This window comes from Eublepharis macularius, chromosome 7, assembly GCF_028583425.1.
Source record: "Eublepharis macularius isolate TG4126 chromosome 7, MPM_Emac_v1.0, whole genome shotgun sequence".
Taxonomy (NCBI): Eukaryota; Metazoa; Chordata; class Lepidosauria; order Squamata; family Eublepharidae; genus Eublepharis; species Eublepharis macularius.
The window spans coordinates 136,385,411-136,411,277 of record NC_072796.1 but is presented as its reverse complement, the minus strand read 5'-3'; the positions used below and the strand labels follow the sequence as shown (position 1 = coordinate 136,411,277).

The 25,867-nt window shown below is 42.6% G+C and overlaps 1 protein-coding gene across 3 annotated transcripts in view; it reads left to right on the top strand.

Moving 5' to 3' along the window:
* The window catches only part of PTK2 (protein tyrosine kinase 2), a 292,969-nt gene that overhangs the window by 191,077 nt on the left and 76,025 nt on the right, over positions 1–25,867 (top strand). Inside the window, exons 16-19 of one of the 3 annotated variants that reach the window (XM_054985812.1) lie at positions 239–292; positions 16,261–16,317; positions 20,468–20,565; positions 23,247–23,331. In XM_054985812.1, coding sequence (XP_054841787.1) covers positions 239–292; positions 16,261–16,317; positions 20,468–20,565; positions 23,247–23,331 — 294 coding nt within the window. Of the gene's footprint in view, positions 1–238; positions 293–13,443; positions 13,462–16,260; positions 16,318–20,467; positions 20,566–23,246; positions 23,332–25,867 lie in introns of all 3 variants that reach the window. The other 2 variants (XM_054985814.1, XM_054985813.1) reach the window with 2 other exon arrangements.

Here is a 25,867-nt window from a genome sequence, read left to right as displayed (position 1 = left end):
ACTTGCAACTTTCAGTTCATACATGAGTGATTCCTCTAGATACTAGCTGGAAGTATCCATCTTATTCTTGTAACTATTTCTGTGCTTTTCAATGGCTATAAATATGTCACTGTAATTGGTCTTTATCTGGTGGGATGGAACCCCAGACAAGTGAGTTTTACTTGACCTACCCTGGATCTTGCCCTGGGCACTATCACCATTTCCTGTTTCTTCTGTTTGTTTTATGGCTTGTTTTAAGAGGAGAAAAGAGGAGAGAGGAAGAAAGAAGGAAGGAGAGAATTAGACATATACGGTTAGAAATTTTAAATTATGTCCTATATTTTCAGTTACAGATTGGTCCTGGGTTGGAGATGACTGATTAGCAATCATCTCCAACACGACATGTAGTGACTACACTAAGTGGAGGTGGGGTGGGGTATGTCAGTGTTCACACTGAGCTAAGCTTTTAACCAACCCATCTACCTGAGTGAAGGATTCACGAGTTTTAGTAGAGAATGGCTTTCACCCCCGTAATGTACACACAGAAGATGATACTTAGTCTGTTGCTTTCCCAGCCAGCCTTTCACATCACCCTTTCTGTTGGCTCATGCAGTTGGAGTACTTGATCTGATGATTCATGAAGAAATTAGGCCAGTTTGTTGTTTAAACAGAAAATTCTAATTAGTACAGTGAAGAACCAACTGGGAAATCTTATCACTGCCTTTCTCCGGAGCAACCAGAACTCATTCTTAAATTCAGCAACGTCTGAAAAAAGTAGGCCAAAAACCAAGAGGATTTTGAATTCCATCATGTTCAACACTTCGGTTGCAGTAGGTTTAAATCCATGACCTTGTGCATGTTTCTAAAATGTGTATTAAATAAACCATCGGATCCCAATTTTGCAGAAGCGCTGGCACAACTCTGGAATTACTCATACTGTCCAAGTGGTTACTCATGAGGATTTGGTTCCTTTAAAGAAAGTTATTGCATTTTTAGGGAAACCCCAAGAGAGCATTTCCCACCAAAAATAAAGTGCCCAAACCAGTATTTAAAAGCCACGCGAACAGTCTGTGCCTGAAGCACAAATTCAAAATGACAGCACACTATGCCAAAACTTGAAGGAACCATGCTATGATTTTGAATTATTTTGTGCAAATAATGGCTCAGAAATGTGCAGGAGTAAGTGATGTTTCATGTAGTTGCCTAGAAGAGGCATGCTTTCCCAGTGAGTATGTCTGGATGGCACTGATGAATGAAAGCAATACATGTCCACAATGCACAATTAATGCAGAGTTATAGCATCATGGAGTTTTGACAGCTCATTGTCTAATGTGTAAAACCAACTGTGGTGATGTCATCCTGAACTGCATGATGAAATGCTTCTGTGATGATATTTAAAGTGTCTCACAGCCCAGAGGCTTGAAATAATGCAGAGGTCAATAGCTAGCTGGCAGATCCCACTGCCTCTTCCTTCAGAATTCTGCTCTTGGACTTTATCAGCTTTGCAGTTCTTTCTTACGTGTGCATCCTGCAGTTTTGAAGACTATTTAGGACTCCAAGCAAAAGATGGGTGCTAACGTTGAAGTTCTGCATAGCCAACTAGCTGCCATTTTTATTGTCTCAAATAAGAGCAGAAGCATTCTCTCTGATAAATCCTATTTCTAAAACATCATTGAACAGTACATTGTGTACTGAACATTGTGTTCAGTTTGGGGCACCACAATTTCAGAAGGGTATAGACAAGCTGGAGGGCAGCAAAGCTGGTGAGGGGTTCGGAGACCAAGTCCTGTGAGGAAAGGTTGAAGGAGCTTGGTATGTTTAGCTTGGAGAGGAGACGACTGAGAGATGATAAGATAACCATCTCAAGTACTTGAAGGGCTGTCATATGGAGGATGGCACGGAGATGTTTCCCGTTGCCCCAGAAGGTCGGGCCAGAACCAACAGGTTGAAATTAAATCAGAAGAGTTTTCGGCTAAACATTAGGAAGAACTTTCTGACAGAGTGGTCCCTCAGTGGAACAGACTTCCTTGGGAGGTGGTGGGCTGTCCTTCTTTGGAGGTTTTAAAGCAAAGGCTAGATGGCCATCTGACAGCAATGCTTATTCTGTGAACCTAGGCAGATCATGAGAGGGAGGGCAGGAAGGGTTACATCAGTGCTTAGTTCTCATGGTCCCTTCTTATATGCCCGGGGTAAGGCCGATCGCCACCTTGGGGTGAGGTAGCAATTTTCCCTGTGCCAGTTTGGCCAGTGGTTTGCCATCTTCTGGGCATGGAGCAGGAGTCAGTGTGTGTGTGTGTGGGGGGGGGGGCATTTGTGAATTTCTTACATTGTGCAGGGGGTTGGATTAGATGACCCTAGAGGTCCCTTCCAACCCTATGCTTCTATGAGTGGGCAGCGTTTTGGTTTCACTGGGAAATGCACACCCAGAATTGCTTGGTTTCTATATCTTTGGTTTCTTTCAACCTTAAAATTGATGGTGCTTCCTGTGTGCACTTTGCTTAGTGAAATCTCAAAGCTGCAGTTTTAGACCATTTGACATTTAATACAAACATTGCACAGAAGTTAATCAAAGAAGAGAGCAAAATGTTCCCTCCTTGTCTATATTTTTTATGTAGGGCTCCTCTAAAAATTAATCTGAATGCCTAGATTAATCCCAGACCTGTCACTGAAATTAATATAGGCTGTAAATTGAAAATTAAAGATTAAGAGCTTTTCTGTGGGTTCCTGAGATTTATTCACACACAGCCCTTACCCTATAGTGTCAGTCAGCTGGTATGATGTGATTGCCACACACATGCAAAGACCTCTGGTTACTCCTTCCCATTCAAAAGCCCTGTGGAAGTACGTACAGTATTTTGAAGGATTTTAATTCAATAAGGCACTTGTTTGGCTTGGCTCCTCTATTCTCCTTTCCCATGCCCTTTAGATTTGCCCTCTGGCTATTTTCTAGCTGCTCAGATGCTGAAATGTGTGTGTGGACACTTATGCATTCCCTATAAACATCATACAGTTTTTACACCCAGCATTTTTCTAACTATAGTGCCCACCTGGGGAAGTGCAGACGCAGATAGGTAAGGCTGAGAGCTCTTTGGCTGTTGTCCTTTGGTTTGTGCCTGAAGCCATACTCAGCTCAGGCTTAATTACCTTCAAACAGGAAGGGAAACAGAACCTCGGCCTAAATATTATGCCGCTGGCAGATATGTTGTCAGTCATTCCCCTTCTACGCAAGCTACGCTAGGTCATGTACACAGTTCAGATTCATCCTGTTGATGCATCATTCATTTAGAAGGGTTCAGACCCACTCCAGCGGGATCAGTTACTCTTGGTTCCATTTTCATCTGTGTTCTGCAATGTAATGTAGCATGCCTGAGTCCTGGAAAACGGGGGCTCCTAGCCACTGCTGGCAATACCCTCCCTGTCCCCTCCTGCTCTTCTGTTGTTTGGAGTCTCATGTGAATATGTGTGTCTGCCAGAAATGTCACGTCCATCTAGTCAAGTGCACTACTGCTCACAAAAGCTTACATCACAAGACTTTTTGTTATACAATTATAGGGGTACATTTTAATAAGGGAAGATAAGAAAGAATTTTACCAGTATAGCTTGATCTAAGTGTCTGGATTCTTTTTGGTGTTAGCAAACTCATGCTTCTGTGTCATCTCATCACCTCCAAGTAAGCAAGTGAGATGATACCTTTTATTGGATCAGCTAGTCTTAAAATACTGCAAATGAATTTTTTTTGAGTTGCACATGACTTTTCAGGATGACAGGATCAAAGCAAAGAATTAAAATGTATGTTATGTGGCTGAATGTACTGTGTGTTGAAGAAAAAAAATTATCAATAGCAGAAATTGTTCTGTTACAAATGACATGGCTTTGTCAGAAGGGGCTGAATCCACATGTACTGGCATAGCGCTAAACTGCCGAAATTTCTGACATCATCGCTCCACAAGAGCGGCATCGTGACACGATGACTTCAGAAATCGTGCCAGGAAGATGCTGGCATTCCGGCAGTTAAGCACTATGCCGGTACATGTGAATTCAGCCAGGGTTCCACATATACAAGTGCTTCAAAGGCAAAGTGCAGAAAGGAAAATGTGTGTTTCATCTGAGAATTTAATATTCAGAATTAGTAAAGTCTACCTCCAGTATCTCCTATACTTTAGAAATTTCCTGTAAGGAAGTGGGACCAGATTTTATCAGATTGTATATCAGAGATATACAATCTTTCAAAGGTGTTTGGATTATCTGCTTGTGAGTGCTAATGCAGCCAAAGTACTAGTGCACACATTTTTAAGCTTCCCAGTTCTTCTGGTGCAGTGATTTGGTGAAGCCCTGGACATTCTTAACTGTCTTGCCTCAGGGCTTTCAAGGTTGTTGTTTAGTGTACTGCACAGAGCAGCCAAAACACTACAGGTCCTTTCAGTCTTAATTTTGACTGGGGACAGGGAATAAAGAGGAAGATTGCAAGTTTAGTTTCATCTAGGGATGGTTTTGAAATCTATGATTATCAAAGTTCAGCTTCAAATTTTGAGTTATGAAATGTTCCAGATCAATTTCCTGGATGTAATGGAGTCTACAGGGGTCCAAAAACAATCCATATAAGGGGCCAGGGCCTGTTCATGGATATCTAGGTCCTGGCACACACTGATGATGTCACTGTTGTGCAGTAGGGTTCATAAACAAGCCCATAGAAACTACATTTTTCCAGGTATCAAGAGGTCTGGCTGTATTTGGGAAGCCATGGACTCTGGAATTCTAGTAACATCACAGGTGGAACAGGAGCTGTTCATAATTCACTCTGATTCTGAATGAATTGCAATTCTGAAAGGTACTGAAAGGTGACCTTGGGCTAGTCACAGCTCTCTGGAGCTCTCTCAGCCCCACCCACCTCACAGGGTGTTTTGTTGTGGGGATAATAATGACATACTTTGTAAACTGCTCTGAGTGGGCATTAAGTTGTCCTGAAGGGTGGTATATAAATCGAATGTGGTTGTGGTTGTTGTTATTACTTTAAATAAAGAGTCCAAAATATGTAATGGAGCAAAATCAGCATGTTCTGCCTATTTTTAGTTTTCTCCTGTGTGCAGTGGACTGTACCTCATTTGTTCCTACATGTCTGAACAGAAAAGAGTTGTTGAAAGATTGTAGTACTTTATTATGGAGCATTGTAGGAAGAAACCAAGATCTCCCCTTGCTGGTAAATCTGGGAAAAAAGCTGCCTTTCTGCCATTCAATTAATATCTTGAACCCTTTAGTCTAGTGTTAGTACCTCTCAACTTTAGGGTCATAAATAGGGTTATAGATCCAGAGGAGTTAGCCGTGTTAGTCTGCAGTAACAAAATAGCAAAGAGTCCAGTAGCACTTTTAAGACTAACCAACTTTATTGTAGCATAAGCTTTTGAGAGCCACAGCTCTCTTGGTCAGATGAGAGCTGTGATGCATCTGACATTGAGAACTGTAGCTCTCGAAAGCTTATGATACAATAAAGTTGGTTATAGGGCTGTGCACGGGTGGGGAGATTCGGTATTCCCGCTTCGGGTTTACCCAAAGCGGGAAACCGATTCAGAATACCCCCAAATCCGAAGTGGCAAGACGCTTCGGATTCGGATTTCAGGAATCACTTCAGTATGCTCCATGAAGATTCCGAATGCTTCGGAAAGCTTTGCTTCAGTGTTCCGAAGCAGGGCCAGCATGCTGGCCCCTCTTCAGGAATACTGAAGCTTGCCGAATCGGGTCTGCTTCGGGTATCTTTACCTGAAGCGAAACCCGAATAGCACAGCCCTAGTTGGTTAGTGTTAAAGTTGCTACTGGACTCTTTGCTAAATAGGGTTATAAATCACTTATAGCGAGAAGTTATTTTGACTTGATTCGAAAGTACCATTGCAGTGAAGCTAGCCTTCCCTCTAAGCCCCTCTGTTCTGCTCCTGGTGGTCAAGGGACCCACACAAATAAGAAGGGGGGGGGACAAAGTGGGGGTCAGCTGTGGGAGGAAGAAATTGACAAAAATCACACGGCCCATGTATCAGTGCTCTAACATAGATGTCTTTAAGCCAGTAGGGTAGATCCTTTGAACCTCTTTTTAAAAACGTTCTTGAAGTTTTGAGTGTACTTAGTTTTTTTACGTATGCATGAGGTATACATACATGTATGCTCATCAAAGAGCCGTGATTGGCTGAATCTCCCTGTCAGAGGTAGGCTTGCTGTTAAACATAGGTCTCTTGTGGAATAGCTATAAAATCTAACTTCCAAGAGACCAGTTGGTGCCACATTTCCAATTTGTTTTCATAGAGAATGTGTACCTCTGTGTTGGGATTATAAAAAAGAATTCCATAATAGCCGCAACTAACTTTTGAAGCTTATGCCCAGAGTTAATCTTCTTACTCCTAATATATTGGAAGAAAAAACCCAGATGGATTTGTATTTGATATTCTCCATATGCTGAAAGGCAACACTTTGGCAATTATTTTCCTCATTGCATTTCTTGCATTTGGCTGCAACGTGTTCATTTTCAGGATAAATGTTCTCAATTAACACAAGAAATGTATAAGGTCTGTAGAAATCCACTACCTGAATTGCTGTTTTTCTTGGATCTTTTTTCAGCAAAATGGATGAAACCTAGCTGAGAGGAATTTTCCTTGGCCTGCGATTGGGTTTAGAACAGCAAATATTAAGCTTTCAGAAAGCAAGCTTAAAAGAAGCATGACTTCCAAAAATAATAACTTACCCCTCCAGTTTATATAACTTGTATATAAACCCCTTTCATGCAGATGTTTTTCTTGTCACATACATTTCGTTTTGAGATTAAAAACAATATTTATTTACAGTGTTTTGCTTAAACCGGAGCAGGGGGAGGCTTTATATTGGAATCCATGGGGCAGTAAACACAGAAAGATCCATACACATCGTATCCTGTAATGATCCCCCCCCCCCCATGATGTATCCTAGAGAACATCATCCTGAGGCTGGTGTTTATTAGGCTTGGCTTGTACTTTGCCATCTGTCTTGAGCAACATGCTACATATCTGCCATGCACAAAGTCCCATCGAGGAATAATCTGAAATGAATGCAGGAATATGTTATTGGCTGCCTCATAGCTAAACTACAAGAGACGAATTACACGAGGACGCTCACGTGAAGGGAGTAGCAATGTTAGCGGGGAAGCCGAGTTTTAAAAGATGGAAAGACTTGTCAATTTCCTCTCTCTACCCAGCCAGCAAAGAGCTCCTCAGAGGGTTTGTTAATTTCCTCTTTGCCTCCAGAAAGCTCTGTCGGTTTCACCTCCCCTTCTAGGAGGTAAAGAGGAAATAAACCCTCTGACGAGTGATCTTTGCAGGCTCTGCAGAGAGAAGAAATTGACAAAGCCTTCAGATCTGTCATTTAATACTTGGCTTCCCTGCTAACATTGTGACTCTCTTCACGTGAGCGTCCTCGTGTAATTTATCTCTTGTTAATGGGGATCACCTCTGCTGACAATCTGTACCCCTTGACAATGCTATCCAAAAGCCAGACATTAAGCTTGAATTTAATCATTTTCAGACTTAAATGAAATTATTCAAAAAGGCGTTTGCATTGTAGGGAGGGGTCTCAGATGCTATGCTAATGAGTTAGGGACCAGAGACTTCACCCATAGACTTCACCACTATGTTCCCTTACATGCTATCTGTTGCTTTAAACACGGGCTCCTGTGAGCTACCTGTGCTTCATGTTGTCTAATGTCAGTCCTAGAATTGCTCATGTTCTGTGTCAGCATTTCTTCAACTCTGTATTGGATTCTTGCTAATGTTATGTCTTTGTAAACTTGTGTTCATTTACCCTACGGCGTTGTTTATGAAATTGTCCTTGACATTCACTGTACTAATCCCACACTGTGTAATCTGCCTTGAGTCTCAGTGAGAAAGGCAGACCATAAATTACATACATACATACATACATACATACATACATACATACATACATACATGCCTGAAGCTTTCCTTATCAGCTGGCATAGTGGAGCTCCTAACATTGAAGAGGTACGTGATGAAAGGTGTACATGCAGTCCATTGTTGGTTCTAACCTCTTCCCTCATGACCTGTGACAGTGCACCCTAGGACATGCCCAATACTCCCCTACCAAGGCTGCTCTTAATTAGTTAGTGTTTTCCAAGTTGCTTTGCAGGAAACTCTGCAGATAATTCTTTAGAGCTAATCATGGGTTCCCCCCTGAGTAGATCAGTAAGCATGAGTAAGGATCTGTGCAAGGCAGCTTGCCCATCGGGGTCCATCTTCTTTTGTGACGTGCACTGGGATATAAGCAAGCTATCCTTTGCTGGCAAAAAACAGTGCACATTTTATTGTGTGATCCTTGCCCTAAAGGGGCTCTGATGAAATAAAATGGTAGGATCCAACCAATATTTGTTTTTATTTATATATTTGTACCCCACGTTTCTCCCCAAGGAGATACCAAGAAGTTTACAGCATTGTTCTTCCCTTTTCCACTTTTAATTCTCATAATACCACCAGTTTTTCAGGTAGGTTAGGCTAACTTCCATGACAGATGGGGATTCAGACTTGGCTATCCTACTCCAGGGCAATAAGTACTGCACCACACTAGCTCTCATAGAAAGTTGCCTTTTACCTGCAAAACATATTATATGTTTGATTTTGTGATTCCCATGGCCAAACTGAAATTCTTTCCAAGCATGCCGTCTGGAAATTGTGTTTTAATGAGATTGCTCACAAGTGAATGTGGTATTTTCTAAGACAGATTTTAGTAAAAAAACAAATGGGAGTCCTGCAAAGAGATGCAGGGGGCATCTTCATTTCCTCTCCCCACTATTTCCTCTTTTCCTTCCCTGAAAACTCCCATAGCCTCTCCTCTTTTCTCGCTTTCTTCGCTCCTTCCCATCCTCCAGCCAGTCTACCGTTTTCTGCCCCCCTGTCTTCAGCTTTCCCTTCTTCTCTCCCCCCTGGCACTCTCTCCCTTGCAAAACTATGGCCCAGTTGAGTGGTGCTGGCTGGACCCAGTGATGCAGTGCCAGCTGCTGGGCTAGGCCCAGTTGCACGGTGGCGAACCCACAGGGGCACCTCGTTTTTGCCTGAATCCCCTTTCCTCACGCTGTTTCCTCTTTCCTTCCTCCTGGCAGTTCCTACTTCCTCCTCTCCTTCCCACCAACTTTTGTCTGTCCCTCCATCATCAGCAATACTTATTATTTACTTACTTTATTTGCACCCTGCTTTTCTCCCCAGTGGGAACCCAAAGCAGCAGCCTACGTTATTCTCCTCTCCTCCATTTTATCCTCTCAACAACCCAGTTAGGTCACTTAGGCTGAGTGGGCCTGACTGGCCAAAGGTCATCCAGTGAGGTTCTGTGGCAGAGTAGGTATTTGAACCTGGGTCTCCCAGATCCTGTTCTGAAACTTTAACCACTACACCACACTGGCTTTTGAGGAGTGGCTCCTGTTGAAAAACAGCAGCAGCTGGGCCTGGGTGAGTCATGCGCAGTGTATGATAGCGAGTTGCCCAATGGTTGCTGCTAGTGTGCTCTCCTCTGTGATGCAGGAAAATGACGTCATTTTCCGGCGCCACAAGGGAGCATTTGCATGTACAAGTTTATGTACTTGAGTTGTGGCTTGGCTTTGGGGGGAAAGTACACTTCCAGTTAGATTTCCCTAGACATCTTAAGTTTATATTTGACGTGTTCTTCATATTTTTTTTTCTGTGGCCTCCACCATTCCATTCATAAGGGACATAAAGTATCTGACGAAGGGAGCTTTGACTCTTGAAAGCTCATATTTTGGAAATCTGGCTGGTTTTTAAGGTGCTGTTGGACCTGGATCTTGCTCTTTTAAAGTAAACATGCTTAAATTACTACCCAGAGACTTGGATACAAATATTTCTGTGCTTGAGTGGAAAGTGTCTTGCTGATTTCCTTTCCCTTCTGCAATTCCCTCGTCCTCTGAATACTGCCTCTGGCTGGCTGGGGGGTAATCCTGAGAAGCTGTTCTAGATAAATATCACATTCCTTGTATCCAACCCACAGTCTCTCCATTCGTTCGTTCACTCCCTCACTTTCTCTCTAGGACACTTCTACTCTGCTTTCCCTCCAAACAACTCACAATAGCCCTCTGAGGTAGTTTAGGATTAAAGAGAGTGTCTGATCCAAGTTTACCCAGCAAGTTTTGTGACAGAGCAACACTGACACTCTTTCTCTTGCAAATTTGTCTCCTGTGCATGTAAGAATTTTGCTTATCTGTCTGTTCAGCGGTTCCATTTTTATCACACCCTTCCTCTGTTGAGCTCAGAGTATACGGTTCTCCCTTCTTCCATGTTTACAGTGCGATCCTAAGCAGAGTTACTCTCCTTCAAACTGCACTGTTAGTTTAGATTAGGTTAGGCTTGAGAGAGTATGTCCGATCAAGGATTGCCTAATGGATGACTTGGGATTTGAACCTGGATCTCCTGTCCTGATACTCAGACTGTTGCCTCATACTGGGTTCTTGCTGTAATGCTTTTGTTGCATAATTTCCCAGGCATCATTCAAGCATAAAATGAAGCAGCCGAACGTCCTGTAGTGATTTTCCCTAACAGGCATGTTCGGATGTTTGCAGCTGTTGTAGAATTCTTTGAATATACATTCCATTTGCATTAATTTCCTTAACATATATAGAAAGTATTCTGCTGTGCTTGTATCTAAATGTTAAAAAGAAAAAAGACATTTTATTCAGGTGTCATGAATTTCCATTCTTGGTGATTCTGGCGTAGGGCAGCCTATTGCTTTTTGCAAGTGGCCTCTTGTGATGCGAAGGCGGATCCTTGGGGGGTACCTGGTGACCCCCAGTCTAGCCCCGTCTAGCTAGCAGACACATTCTGGGCTTCACATTTAACAAAGCTAACCCTCCTTTTAAAACCAAGGTGTGTCCCCCTCCCCAATTTCTCAGCTAAAGCAATGGGACTTGGAGGTGCAGCTCCCATACACCTCCCTCACGGTGAGGGAAACCAGTTCTGATGGGGGATTCTTTCCACCACCAGGTAAGGAAAAGAGTGGAAAAGCAGAACCAACTGGCCACCAAGTGATCCACAGTCCATGTGAAAAATCCAGGCTTGCCAGGAAAATACCAACTTAAGTTCTTAATAGTTTTAATAGTTTTTCTTTGTCACATCCCTTTTTAAAAAAGCAAAACAGGAGTAAAGTATGTGTTTTTGAAACAGTATCTGAAGAAAAGTGGATATAGGTTTTTTACTGTTAAATGTTACTCGCAACTTAAGTATCAGTACCACTTTCTTATGTTCATTCCTTGCAGATGTTACTGCATATTCCTTTCCTCGTAAATAATTTGTTTGTTTTTACCCCCCCCCACCCTTCCCCTCTTCTTGCCCTTTGGTAAAGGAGTCAATCACTGTCAACATAAAATAAGGAAAGGCAGGCGTTTTCTCCCTTTTGTCTTCTGCTCACAGGAGCCGCCACATCAGGGTACTGCTCTATTTTGTCTCTAGGCTGCCTGATTAACTCAAAAGCTGAGCAATACTAACCTGGCCGCAGCTTTGTTCGCCTAAGGCTGGAGAAGAATTGTAAACAGAGTTCCAAGAATAATCCCATTGAAAATTCAGAGGCAATCTCTCTTCACAGTTATCCTTCAGTAAGGCACAGGAAATATTTCCAACTGCTGTAAGTGTCAGCTTTTTACTGGTGTGCTGTGAGGCAGAACAATTGAGTAATGGCCGCAGAGAAGCTCTCCCGACCCATCTTTCAGTGGCTCACTTGGGCCTCACACATTCTTGGACCCCTGATTGAGCATGCCGTTGAATGTAATAGAATAGCAGCTGTGAATATGGATTGAGATCACTTGCATTGATAAGTGATCTTGGCAGTGTGGGCTACTGGATACAGGTCTCTGTGCTTGTATAGGCATTGCTTTTTGTATGGCAATTACTATGAGATAGTTGTCATCATTTGTGTTATGGGGGGTGCTGTAGAAACTTTCAACAGGTTCTGTTATTTGTGTGGGGAGGGGAGGCAGTAATTATGCCTCCCCCCCACCCCCGGAGAGGCAAACGCATGCCAAAACCCTGATTGATAGGGTTTTGAGTGGTGCGTTTTCATCCTGTCATCTCTAACAAGTAAATGTTTAGAGCATGACACCTCTTGATGCAACTACTTGGAATTATGTTTTCTAAATATAGTATAAAACCTAGAGCACAGATCAAATTTAATTTTCCTAAATGAATTAATTTATTTTAAAAAAATATTAGCCGCCTTCTTACCTTGCAGGAACTCAAGCTTACAATATAAATACAATAATAACAAAATGAATAAAAACGAAGTTTAAAAATATAGTTTAGAACTGCCAATGAACATAGAAACAAAGTTAATTAAAAGCAGTCCTAAATAAAAACATCTTTGGCGGTCTCTTGAAGATCAGCAATGAGGGGGCTGGGTGCACTTCCTTGAGGATTCTGTTTCGTAATCGTGAGCCCAAAAAGGCCTTCTCTACTGTACCCACCAGGTGAGCTTTTTTAACTGATGAGACAATCAAGAGGGACTCACCCAGGCAGGAATATATGGGAGAAAAATGTTTCTCAGATACCCTGCTCCCAAGCTGCGTAGATCTTTAAAGACCGAAGCCAGCACCTTAAATTGAGCTCAAGGCAGATTGGTAGCCAGTGTGATTTCTGCAATATCCGCATCCCATGCTCCCAATAGCTGGTCCCAACCAGCAGTCTAGCGGCAACATTCTGCATTAGTTGCAGCTTCTGAACCATTTTCAAGGGTAACCCCAAGTACAGATGTCCCAAAGGCATAGATCACTGTGGCTGGATCTGACTGGGCCAGGAATGGGCATAGCTGATGCACCAACCAGAGCTGGGCAAAAGCACTTGGAACCCCTGCAGCCGCCTGGTTTCCTAAGGTGACGGCTGTGTTGAGCAGCACTCCCAAGCTGCGGATGTGGCTTTTCAAGGGAAGTAAATTGCAGCTTCATACCATGATTTTATTTTCAATGAACTTGAATTCGTACTAGCATTAGTAAAAGGTGTGCATCAAAGGACAAAATATTTGGTACAAAGCTTCAGGGGCTCTTTGCATGTCAGCTTAACTCATCCTTTCGCTTACACTTCCCTCTCCCAGTTGTGGAAACCATGAATTAAGGCACTTGTTATGCTGTGTGCCACGAAGTACTGGCTTAGTTTACTTCTTTTCAGGCTTCATGTTTATAACCATGGCGTTTACCTGCATCTTGTGAGCTAAGAGGAAATTAGGCCATTGGATTAGACTGAGAACAGCCTTAATTTCCCTCTGCCTGATCAGATCTTTTTAGAGTTAGACATGTAAGATGATTTTATTTTCCTGTTCTGTTTGGCACACTGTGATTTTAATACTATATTTCCCCATTTCTTTCCCTCTTTCTCTCTCTTCCTCCCCATCCCTTTTCTTTTCCTGCTGTTCTCCCCCCCCCCCTTTCTCTTTGCATGCCACCCGGATGAACAGATGAAATTAGTGGGGACGGTAATATGTGGTCATATATTTTTCTTCAGGCTTGTGTGTCACTAACATGCAATGTGCAGTTCTTGTGCTCATCTGTTATTAAAGTCCGATTTTTGTGTGCGCGCGCAAAGTAAAGTATGCATAAGGCCTGTTTGCAGGCTGAATTTCTTACTACTCTGCCAGTATTACAGTTACAGAAGAAAGTGACTGCTTTCTTTTGGGCTGGAACTTGGGTCAAAGCTAGATACTGGGTTGTTTCCTTTGAGGGGAAATTGGGTGAAACTGGCAGAGCAAGTGGATAACTTCTCCTCCTCTTTAATTCTGACCTGCTCCATGGCTCCTCCGTGAGGGTCCATGTGCTCCCTCCACCATCAGCTTTCCAGAGGTCACCAATGGCTTCTGCAGAGAGAACGAGGCAGGAAAGATTCATGTCCATGAACATTTTCACTTGCTGTTCATAGGATCCAGCCATTTTCTCGAAAATGTGCCTCCTGCAGAAAATGGCAGACATCATAGAGTTGGAAGGGGCCATAGAGACCATCTAGTCCAACCCGCTGCCCAGTGCAGGATCAGCCTAAAGCATCCCTGACAAATATTCATCCAGCCTCTTCTTGAAAACTGTCAGTGAGGGGAAGCTCACCACCTCCCTAGGCAGCTGGTTCCACTTTTGAACTAAAGTGGAATCAGCTGAAAACTGTTGCAGCTGTTGCATAACTTTTAGTTACGCTCTGCCCCCTCACCATGTAATGTCTAGAATAATTTCCTTCATGATTTAATTCCACAACCTCCCCCCTCCCCGCCAAGTTATTGGCAGCCAATTATGTGGCCTGGGATGGGGAAATACGGGATATAAGATAAGCGGTGTTAGACATGTTGCAAAGGATGAGGGGAGCTGAATGTCCTGGAGCCAGCTTAGTTTGGCCCTGAAGCCATTCTAGTAGGCTCAGAATATTTTAGCAAAGCGCAAACTGTGCTTCTGGGTTGGTACTGAGAATCTGTTTTGCTTTTCAGGGTAAGCCATTCATCTTGTCTGCAATGGGAAAAAATTAAATGCAAACAGATTTGAACTGCTTATCTCAGAGCCAAGCTACAAGTGACGCCTTACACAGGTTGGACACTTGTCAGCTTCCCTCAAGTTTTGATGGGAAATGTAGGCATCCTGGTTTTACAGCTTGGCTCTCCATTACAGCTGCAAGACCAGGATGCCTACATTTCCCATCAAAACTTGAGGGAAACTGACAAGTGTCCAACCTGTGTCAGGCGCCACTTGTAGCTTAGCTCTCAACTATACTAGTATCATCAAAAGTGAAGCTTTCCCCAGCAGAGGTCATGAACTCACTGGAGCAAATCTGACTTCTCCAGTATTTGGAAGGGAAAGGAAGGAAACCAGGAGAGAACAGATTAATCAATTACCTGTGCGGTTGGTATTTAATACAGACAGTACACACTTTTTAAAAATCATCCTTCAAATGTTCAACACGCTTTCTTTTGATTCTTTTGTGCTGGCGTCTGTATGGTCTGTGTGTTGGGTTTATTTTCTCTGTGCATGGGGCTCCTGCCCATGCAAAAAGACAAGGAACTATTACCATGTAGAAATATATCTTTGCTCAAGGAGCCAGTAAAAAGCAGCCCCTGAACCACTCTTGCTGATGCAATTACTAAAAATTGTCCCCTCCCCTCTCCTTTGTATGTGTGCATTCCTACACGCATAATCCACGGAGAAGAAAAGCCCCAAACACTGTTGAGACCAACTATAAGACTGGAAAGTTAACGACCACCAAAAGTATTCAGAGGCTGTCCTGTAGTTGGTGTTGACATACTTTATTTCAGTTTACGTTGCCAAGGGAAAATATCATGCATCCTTTCGACATGCTTTTATCAAGGAGATGCTGCATGCTCAGCATTGTGCAGAATTAAGCTTCACAGAGCCATAATCCTTTTGGAAAAGTGCACCTCGCTGCCACCCGCAGAAGCTCTTAAGGTTGGCCAGGGACTTGTCGTTGGTGATTAGAGCTTGGGAGGAGATGTTATTTTGAGGAGATTTCATACCTCTTTTATATAGAGGCAGCATCATAACTGGAAACTCAGGAGAGTCTACAAAAGTCTGTTTAACCGCCCCCATCCAGGCTTGGATAGGCTTTGCATGATAATTTAGGTAGATTTTTATAAAAATTAAATGTTTCTTTATGATTAGCGTTAAAGTTATATTTCATGAATTAATTTTTACATGGCAGTAGTAGCCAAAAACAATTAAATCATAAATAGGAGTTGCCTAGGACAAATGTTACCCAAGACTTCTTTTGGCAACGTGAAAAGAAATTGCAGTAGGTAAACCACATTTGTTTGCTGTCTGTCGATCCTGCATCTTTTATCCTTCACAGTATTCTAAGACCTGCAGAGTTCTTCCTTGTTTGCACTTAGATGAGTCTCTTGATAGTAGCTCCCCCCTCCCCATCCATTTAGGGTATGTGACAGGAAATTTCTGTTGATGGTAGGATAGGGCTTATTCATATTTTGACTAACAGATCTAAATAGGGAAACTGTCTACGACTTGATAAAAGATGCATTCAATATATGTTGCTAACCCCTGAAAAACAAGTCTGTGTAATGAAATGTAGTAGGCAATGAGGTCATCTTCATTTCCATGAATAACTCATGCATGGGGGAGGCGTTAGTCATGATAGCCTGAGTAGATTTATGTGGCAGGGAAAGGTTACAGGTTTATGTTGGGGGCGAGGACAAGAGGAATGAGGAATGTATTACATATCCCCCCCGCTGCAATTTGATTTTTTTTAAAACTGTCTGATTCCTTCCTTTCAGAAACAGATGATTATGCAGAGATTATAGATGAAGAAGACACTTACACCATGCCCTCGAGTAAGTAAGCCAGTTCATTCTGGGGCTTTTCGTGTTCCGCATCAGATCTGCAACCAATAGGACATTTCAGTAACCACTAGTAATTTTTTCTTATGGAGGCAAGTTGGTTGTGGGTCACCTGATGATTACATTTAAGAATGATTTGCACTTAAAAGAGAAAGTTCTTTAGGCAAGATGAGATTCTGGTGGCTTCAATTCGTTGCTTTTTTTGAGCTGGTATTATGAAACATATTCCTCAACCATCTAATAGCATTTCTGTCTGGCTAGGAAATATATTTTAATGAAATATATAGCCCCTAAAAATTCTAAAAGGTCGAGCAGAAACTCCAGATGATTTTAGCTGTTTGAGGCTGTACGATTTTAGACTGCAAGCAAGGAACATCAACTGCTGGAATGCTCTCCCACATTAAATAATCTCTATACGTACTGCAGATAGCATGTCTTACAAGACTTTGCCTGTTCAGTATTATAGCTTCTTTTGTTGTTTCTTCTTCCAGTGAAGCCGCACATGATCTGAGCTTGCACATAAAAGCCTGGCTAAGTGCCCAAAATATAATCCTTAAATTTGTTTATTTCTATGTTTAAAATATTTATAGCCTGTCTTGTTTTCTTATAGTCAAGACAGCTAACAGTGGAGCTACAACTTGTAGAACATAAATGTCCATTAACAGATAAAAATAATGCAGATTTAAAAGCACACAACTAAATCTGTAGGGACAGTTCACCTCCTTCAAATGCCTTCTGAAATTGAACTGTCTTGCATGCCTTCCGAAATGGAGCCAGGGAAAGTGCCCTTTGCACACATGTGGGTAGGCCATTCCAGGGAGATGTTGTTCAGTGAGTATGATGGCTCTAGGCTGTAAATGGCTTTAAAGGTAATAACCAGAACTTGAAATTAATCCCAGAAGCAAATAAGTAACCAGTGCAGTCGATGTAGCACTGGAATGTTATACCCCAAATGGCAGGCCCCTAACAGTAATCTCACGGCTTCATTTTGTATCAACTGAAGCTCCTGAGACATCGTCAAAGGCAGCCCCATGTAGACAATACTACAGTAGTCCAGTCTGAAGGTTACAGAGATGTTGTTCAGCATGGCTAGGTCTGCAGAATTTAAATAAGAGGGCTAGCTTACAAGCAAGATGCAACAAAAAGAAGACACTCTTAGGAGCATTGGGAGTAGACATGGGCACGAACTGGGGGTGGGGGGGGACGAACTGGGAGGTTTGAGGTTCATACAGTTTCATGAACCACGAACTTTCATGAACTTGCCCCAGTTCCTGAACCGGTTTGTGAAAACGTCACTTCCGGGGCAGCAGAAGGTCTGCAGAATAGGGGTGTGCTCTTTTGGTTTCCCCCTTTTAGTCGCCAGCCGCTTTTCAGCTGATGGGAGGGGAATCCCCATTAGCTGAAAAAAAGCTGCTGGCTGTTCTGCTTCCCATGTTTGGAGAAGTTTGCTTATTTCCTGCTAGCTTTAAAAGCCAGGAAAGGGCTAAATGGCTGGTTTCCCTTCCTCCTTTGGGGTATGCACACTCTTTTCCCCCCCCCCAAAGGCAAGAAAGTGTAGCAACATTGTAACATTGTAGCATAGCAGTATTGCAACATTGTGACATTACTGCACTTTCCTCCTGGCTTTAAAAGCCAGGAAAGGATTAAATAGCTGCTTTTCCCTCCCTCCAAGACATGTTTCAGGCTTTGCAATCCAATTGCGAACCAAGCGTTTTGCACAGCCCTTTGGAAACAAAGTGGCAGGGAAGCTGCTGCTGCCTGGTTCATGACGAATTTTAGTTTGTATTTCAGTTCGTGCCCACCTCTAATTGGGAGTGCTGGAGAGTGCTGTCAAGTCATAGCCAACCCCTGCTGGTGTTTTCATGGCAAGAGACTAACAGAGGTTCTTTACCATTGTCTGCCACTGCAACCCTGGTCTTTGTTGGAGGGCTCTCTTCCAATTGCTAACCAAGGCCAACCCTGCTTAAAGATCTGATGAGATCGGGCTTGCTCAGACTATCCAGGTCAACAGCATTGTCAACCTGTTTATCCATTAGTAAGGCTGGCTCCAAGAGCCCTCTCAAGCTCTCTGATCTAAATTAGCCTTTCTGTAGCTTTTGTCTTCCTAATAAGTGACAAAAAGTAGGCTGTTCATCAAATATGTTCATCAAAATACATTTTTCCAAGTTTCTGTTTTTGGCTGGGTATAAAATAACAAAAATTATCAAAGATTCCAAATGTGAGGATTCAGAAGATATTTAAAGTGAGCCTCAGATCTTGGTGAACATCTAGTTTGATCTTCAACTTTTCCCCTTTAAGTAGCAAGCAAATATCATATGTCATAACATAAATTGTGGTTTTGAGATGCTCTTACATTTAAACAATTACAAAGAATTTAAAAGGGTAGCCCTTGAAAGTGCACTTTGCGTATTCTACAGCATGCTATACTGAAGAGATAAAGTCTTAAATCAGAGGATGTCAGATTCTTGCTTGCAAACAAGGGGTTTTGATGCCCTGTTGGTGCCCCCTTCATTCAGCGTGCATACATACACAAATATAATAATCAACTGGCTTATTCCAAGGGCCTCAATCTTTGGCCTGCTTACCTGGAAATAAATCCCATTGAACATAGTGGGATTTACTGTTGCCTAGGCATAGGGTGGCTGCTGGTTCGGCTCCTTCTCTGCCCTGGACCCACAGGGCTGCCTGCGGCAATACACGCATGAACACACACCCCAATCTGACGTAGGCTGTTGCCTGGTAGTGGTGAAGAGTGCCCTCAAGCCATAGCAGATTTAGGGCATCCCCTGGCGGAGTTTTCATGGCAAGAGACTCACAGAGGTGGTTTGCCATTGCCTGCCTCTGCAACCCTGGTCTTGGTTGGAGGTCTGCCATCCGATTACTAACCAAGGCGGACTACCTCTGTTTAGCCGTGCTTGCGGGGTACTGTGGAGCTGGTTACAGAAAGTACAGATTTCATGCTTGGGGAAAGCTCCCAGTCATTTCGTGAACTTACTGTGTGTGGGTTTTTTATTAGAAATATTTTTCCAAATGTGTTCTGAATTTCTAAGAAACTATTTCTAAGCCAAGTGTTTGATTTTTCTCTTAATTGCACTGCAGAAAGCTATGGAATAGATGAAGGTAACAGGAGAAACTTTAATCATCTCTATGCTTGATACTTTGGAATGATGTGGTGTTTTTTTTTTAAAAAAACTGTTGACTCTCTATTACTAAAGTCTTAATTGGCTTAATTGTGTACAGTTAAGCCAGTGTATTTGAAAGCTTTGGGATTTTAAAGAGGAAAATGCATTATTTAAATAAAAACGATGTGTAATAACTGACTCCCATTATTTTTATGTCAGGCATCTTCACTGTTTCTTACTAAATATGATGCCAGTGTGGCATTCTGGCATGAGACCTAAACTTGTGGAGGGATACTTTTGGAAGCCGATACCAGGGAAAGCAAGAAATAATCATGTTTCCCAGTAAATAGCTTTCTGTGGATGATGGAAATAGAATAAGTAAGATTAAACAATTCGATTGGGAATTAAATGACAGATTAGAAAACCATTGCTTTTTAAATAAAGGTGCAATCCACTAAATAAAAAGTTAATAATGCAGTCTTATTTCAGTTTTGCTTACAATGTCAGCAGAATGCATTATTTAGCTGTGGTTTCCTCCCCACTTTTTAAAAAATCTGGTTCTTTTTCACCATCTTCTGCACACCTCTTTAAAAATACTCTTGGCTGATTTGCTGAATAAAACATCTAAAATACCGTATAGTGGAGAACTCTTAAACATACTGTTTGCAGAGGCTAACCCTTATTACACTACATTTGTTTCCGTGTGGTCCTGTAGGCCATAATCAATTAAGATGTTCTAGCATATATTTATTGCATTAATATAACTAAACAACTTTGGGACTAATTCAGTATGTCTGAATTTCACAGCATCCTTCTTAGATTTTCATTCAAACAGTTGTTTAAGTGGATTCCACTGGACAGACAGTTTTTATATAGATAATGTGCAGCAAACTCTAATCTGGTTTTCATGTGCCAGACCATTTTGTGGGAGTTACTTTTGACATTTTTGGCATCTTGTGGATTATTTCAGTTGAAAGCTTTTCATCAGTAGATTGAGATTTAAATGGATTGCATTCCAACAGCCAGGGATTACGAGATTCAGAGAGAACGGATTGAACTGGGACGCTGCATCGGTGAAGGGCAGTTTGGAGATGTTCATCAAGGAGTTTATGTGACCCCAGTAGGTATTTTTAATGTTGCCTTATTTTTTCATGAAACTAATTCCTTCCCTTCTAATTACATTTTCCTGCCTGCATTAATTAAAGATGACTGTTGAAAAGCTTCCTATTTACATGAATGTGGTGGGTGGAATTTAAAAAATTATCTTTAATAGAGAAGTCCGGAGAAGCCTCCGGCCCAGAAATGAAAACTCATCTTCTATCACTGTACTTACATTGAACAGGGACAGGGAGTCCCCTCTGTTTTCTGCACCCCAGATTTCATGCTTACCTTTCCAAAACTAGGGTATTTCTTGCTTGTGTAGTAACAGTGGCAGCTTCTCATAGGATATGTAGAAATCCTAGATTTTATCATTGCTACGATCTGGGCCCTTTCTTTCCATTCCTACTTCCAAAGATGGACGTTCATACGCTATCATGCACAGGTGATCTTTAGTAGGGCAAATGTCAGGCCCATAGCCAGAAAGTTTACAGTGATGAAGGGGTTATAAATGATTAGCAAAAAGAGTTTTGCCCATAGGCACAAGTTCTTCACACAGGAAAGGTAAGTTTTTGGAGGCTTGGCACTTTTCTGTTCTTCCTCTCTAACGTCCATGGCCCCACCTACTTCTTGACACCCCATCCTGAAAGCAAAGCAGATGCTCTGCCACTGAGCCACTACTCGCCCTCAGTAACAGGCTGGGAATGTGTGCATAGGTCAAAATCCCTTCATTTACATAACTGTTGCGGATCCTTTGTGAAAAGCTGAAGTGCACCTATATAAAGCTTTTGTGCCGAGATGTATCCCTGTATTTTAGTATATTAACTTACAACATGCTCCCTTTGTAGGATAACAACCATGTCTTCAGGACCATCTGAAACAAACCATCATGTGAGGGGGAATGGCTTTGCTAGAGAATGTAACCAAACACACACACAACTTTTGTACAATGGTAGACACAAGGGGTTGGATTCAAACAGGTTCTTGCTCAAGGAAAAAATACTTCCGCTTGTACGAGGGGAGGCATGTCTGAATTTTGTGGATTTCTCCTTCCGCCTGCACCTTCCCTTGTCACATTTCACCCTATTTCTAACACTGTGTTTGATGTAAGAGGGAGGGAGGGCAACAGGAGGAAAGAGTCTTCAGGAAAGTTCCTAGGGATCCCAGGTCCCTGTACCCTTCCAGCAGGAGAGGGGGGACATCGTCAGTTACTGGAAAGCTCCTCTTCTCATGTGCGCGCTCCCAGCGCCGACACACTCCCGTAAGTGACACCGTCACACTGGCCGTGATTCTTTGAGAGTCAGCCCCTTTGGGGCCAAAATCTTCCCCAAACGAAGTGCGGACAGTGCAATGACATCACTTTCAGAAGTGATATTGTCGCATCCACTGGGAGCACGTGCACCGCACACATTCCCGGGGTGCCTGCCGGCAGCTGGCGATTGCTGGGCAGCCTGAAGCCTCCCACCAGTTGCCAGCAACCAGCAGGCAAACCGCCGAGTGATTGCCGGCCACCGGTGGGCACGTGGGATCCCAACAAGTTCTGCAGACCCAACCAATGTTCCTCTTATTATGTGGATTATGGTCTTCATTGTGTATTGTGTTGTGAAGTGTGGTTTTTTTGCCAGGTTAGTATGGACCCCTTGTAGGGCTAATGATCCAGATGCTGATCACAAATTATTTAGAAAGTCAGTCTAGGTATGAAGAGTTCATCATGGGCTCGGTCTTACAGAGAACTTCTCCTTTGCAGCTGCAGTGAGCTTTGGCCCAGCAGCTCAATTGTGCCTTGGCACAGTTCCTGTTGATTTTTAATGGAGCACAGCAGGAGATATTCTTCATAGTTTGTCATTATATGGGCATTTAGGGAACAATGATATTTTAAGTAAAATATTCCTCTGTCTCTTCCTCTCTACGCCAAACCTTTTTTGAATTCTAATAACTCAGCATTATCTCTGAGAAGCAGGAAAAGAAGAAGGAATAGTTCCAGGATGGCCCCGGGATATAGATATTAAAATTCTTTAAAACTTGCAAGTATTGTTTTCGTCTAAACCGTTTCAAAAGCATCTCTGTGTAAAGGTAGACATTGAAAGGGCAGAACGTGTAGATGCGTATGGGTTCATATTGCTGTCTACTGAACGAATAATCATACAATATTGAAAATGGAAGGGGAGAATGTTCTGTTTTTATCATGTATCACTTCTATATTGTATAAAACAAGCCTGTCAGAAATTGAGAAGCAGTATTTTTAAAAGCTTCATCTGTTATACAAGAACACACACACAAGAAGGATCTCGATAGATCAGATCTAGTACCCAGCTAATCCTGCATTAGGTTCCTTGTAATGACTCCCTGGATGCTTTCAGGAAGCTTATGAAAAAAAGGGGGGGAGATTGAAAACAGAGAGGAGCTTTATTATTTACTTAGAAGTGCTGTGACCTCAGCATCATCCTGCAGAATCAGTTCAGAAAACATTCCTTCCTGTAGAAGGAACACATTAATATGTATATGAATTTTAATGTGTTAAAGTGAATAATGTGTAACAATTTTAAACAATGTTTTTGGTTAATCTGAATTAACTGAATGAACCTGTAGAATTCTAATTGAACTTGAGGGTGCTGTTTGGGGGGGGGGGAATTACTTTATCTACCTTAGTATGGGGTTGTATTTCTTAAAAGCTGAAGCTGCCCTGACCTTTGCTTCTTTCAGGAAAACCCTGCTATGGCAGTTGCAATCAAAACGTGTAAAAATTGCACCTCAGACAGCGTGAGAGAGAAGTTCTTGCAAGAAGCCTGTAAGTCATTAAACTCTTCTTACTTGATATCACGCTTGGGGTAGGCAACTTGCATCCAGTGGGCCACAAAATGCCAAGGTTCCTAGTTTTTATTCAGTTATGCACATAATTCTCTAGCTTTCGTTTGTCACACAGGTAATGGTGAACATTAAATGCTGGATTTTAGGGGAGAGAGAGAGGCATGCAAAAAAAAAAGGACAGATTCATTACAGTTTTAAAATCTAATGATCTGTCCTATTTATAATCTGCATTCATCTCCCCAACTCAAGACACTTGCCTGAACTGCCTCCCTCCCACCAATAGTTAAAGAACTAATATCTAAAATGCAGCGCTCTCCACATCTCATACAAATAGCTTACTATTTTATAATTTTATAGGGCTTGTAAAGCTGTTTGCTATTTTTATCGTGCTGTCCTCGAAACATCTCTGTTAGGTCAGTGCAATCCGTGTTTTGCTGATGAGGGACAGAGCTGGAGGAGAACAGGAAACTGAAGTGCACGCTCAAGTCTTTAGCAGAAAGTAGATTTTACCAGACCCAGCCACTTCAAGGGCGCTTCCACCAGGTTACATCTTTCATAGCCCATTGAAGTGGTTAGCTAAGTCTCTGCTGGGTGGGGCCTGTGCTGTTACCTCATTAAGAAAAGGAAAGTACAGTTTTGAAAGCAGCCGAGGAAGTATTGCCAAATATGCACCAGTTTATTTCCAGTTTATGTCATAATATAATGAAACACCAGTATTGACTTATTTTTTATCCCACCTTTTTGCCTCAAGGCAATTTACAGCTAAAACATATCATAAAAACAAAACTGAAAAAACAGATTCAATACCCCTCCCCCATTTAAAACATAGGGCAGGAAGGGAACACCCCAAAACCCCTCACCCATTGGCGGAAGGGGAAAGACAAATATCCCCAAGAAGAGAGGCCCATAATTTTGGTGCCATGGCTGAAAAGGCCCTGTCTCAAATTGCTACCCACCTAATCTCAGAAGGCAGGAGGACCCAAAGCTCAGAAGGTGAGCATAGCGGTCAGGTAGGTTTGTAAAGGAGTAGGCAGTCCTCCAAGAGTTCCAGTCCCAAACCATACACCACTCCCTCAGAGCAGCTTCTGTTTCTTAAAGCATTTGCCTCTTGTCCCCAAACTTCCAGCAACCCTTGAGTTAGCCTTTAAAGGCTTAGCTGTGTTTTGAGGGAAAGGGATGCTGATTTTCAGTTTTTAAGCAGGTCTTTGACCTTTTGAGCATTAATTTCTTGCACATTTTTTGTGCAGCTAGACTTTTGCCGTCTGCTGTCAGACAAAATAGTACATTTTTACCTTGCCTTTCCTTCAAGAAGCTCAAGGCAGCATGCATCATCCTTCCCTCTCTCAATGCGGTGAGGTAGGTTAGGCTCAGTGTGTGCGATTAACCCAAGCTAGCTCCATGGCAGAATGGGCGGAGGGGTTACCTTTATTTTCAGTCTTTACTCGAGGTTTAGGCTGCCTCTGGCGCAGACACATGTACCCATAACATGCAACATGCTTTAATGGCATTTTTGCTCACAGAACGAAACTTTTCATCACTCTCCCTCCCACTACAGACCACTGCTGTTCCTGAAATTCACTTGGTTCCCAGGGGGAGTGCTGGATACTATGCAGAAGTCTGCTGCAGGACAGGGAAATTAAGACATACTGATACGTGCACAACCCTCCCCTGCCAGCAGAAGTGCCCTTGCCCCAGTGGAAAATGTGCATTGAGTTCAACTTAGTGTGAAGGACTGCCTCAACCCATCTTGTCCAGCCAGCCAGTTAAGATCCTTTGCTCTCTGTGCCCCCATCTTTAGAGGTGGGGTGCATGGAGACCAAAGACAGGGCTTTTCTGATGGTGACACCTTGCCTTCGGGATGCCCTCCCCTGTGAGGCTCACCTGGGCCGATTCCAGACGGCCCTCCCCATCCCGAAACGTCGCGCGTCATCGCGCGGAAAACACAAAATGTCACGTTTTCTCGCACGAGTTTTGCGCAACGTCGCGCAAAACTCGCGCGAAAAAACGCAGTATTTCGCGTTTTCTGCACGATGACGCACGACGTTTCGGGATGGGGAGGGCCGTCTGGAATCGGCCCTGGTGCCTCACTCATTTTCTTTTAGGCACCAGGCTAAAACATTCCTTTTAAAATAGCTTTTTAATGAAGGAGTTTTATCTCTGAAATGTTCTGTGATCTGCTTCTGGACCAAAGGTCATTTTAGCTGCATCATTTTGGGCTGCTCAATGTGTATTTTATGCTTTTATGCCCTAGCTTGTTTTAATGGCAGCAACTTGCTTTTTAGTGGCTAGTTTAATGGCAATGGCTTGGGGTTTTTTGGCTTCTATAATGGATTTGTTTTTAATGGTGGTTTTACTGGTTTTGTTTTATTGCCTCAGCTGTAAGCTGCTTTGAGGATATCCCTGGAAAAGGTGGTATATGCGTTCTCTAAATAAATACTGGATACTAAGAAGTTTGTGCATGGGATAAGATTCAGAAATTTATAATCCCTGTCACATAATCTGTCTGCTACTGAATT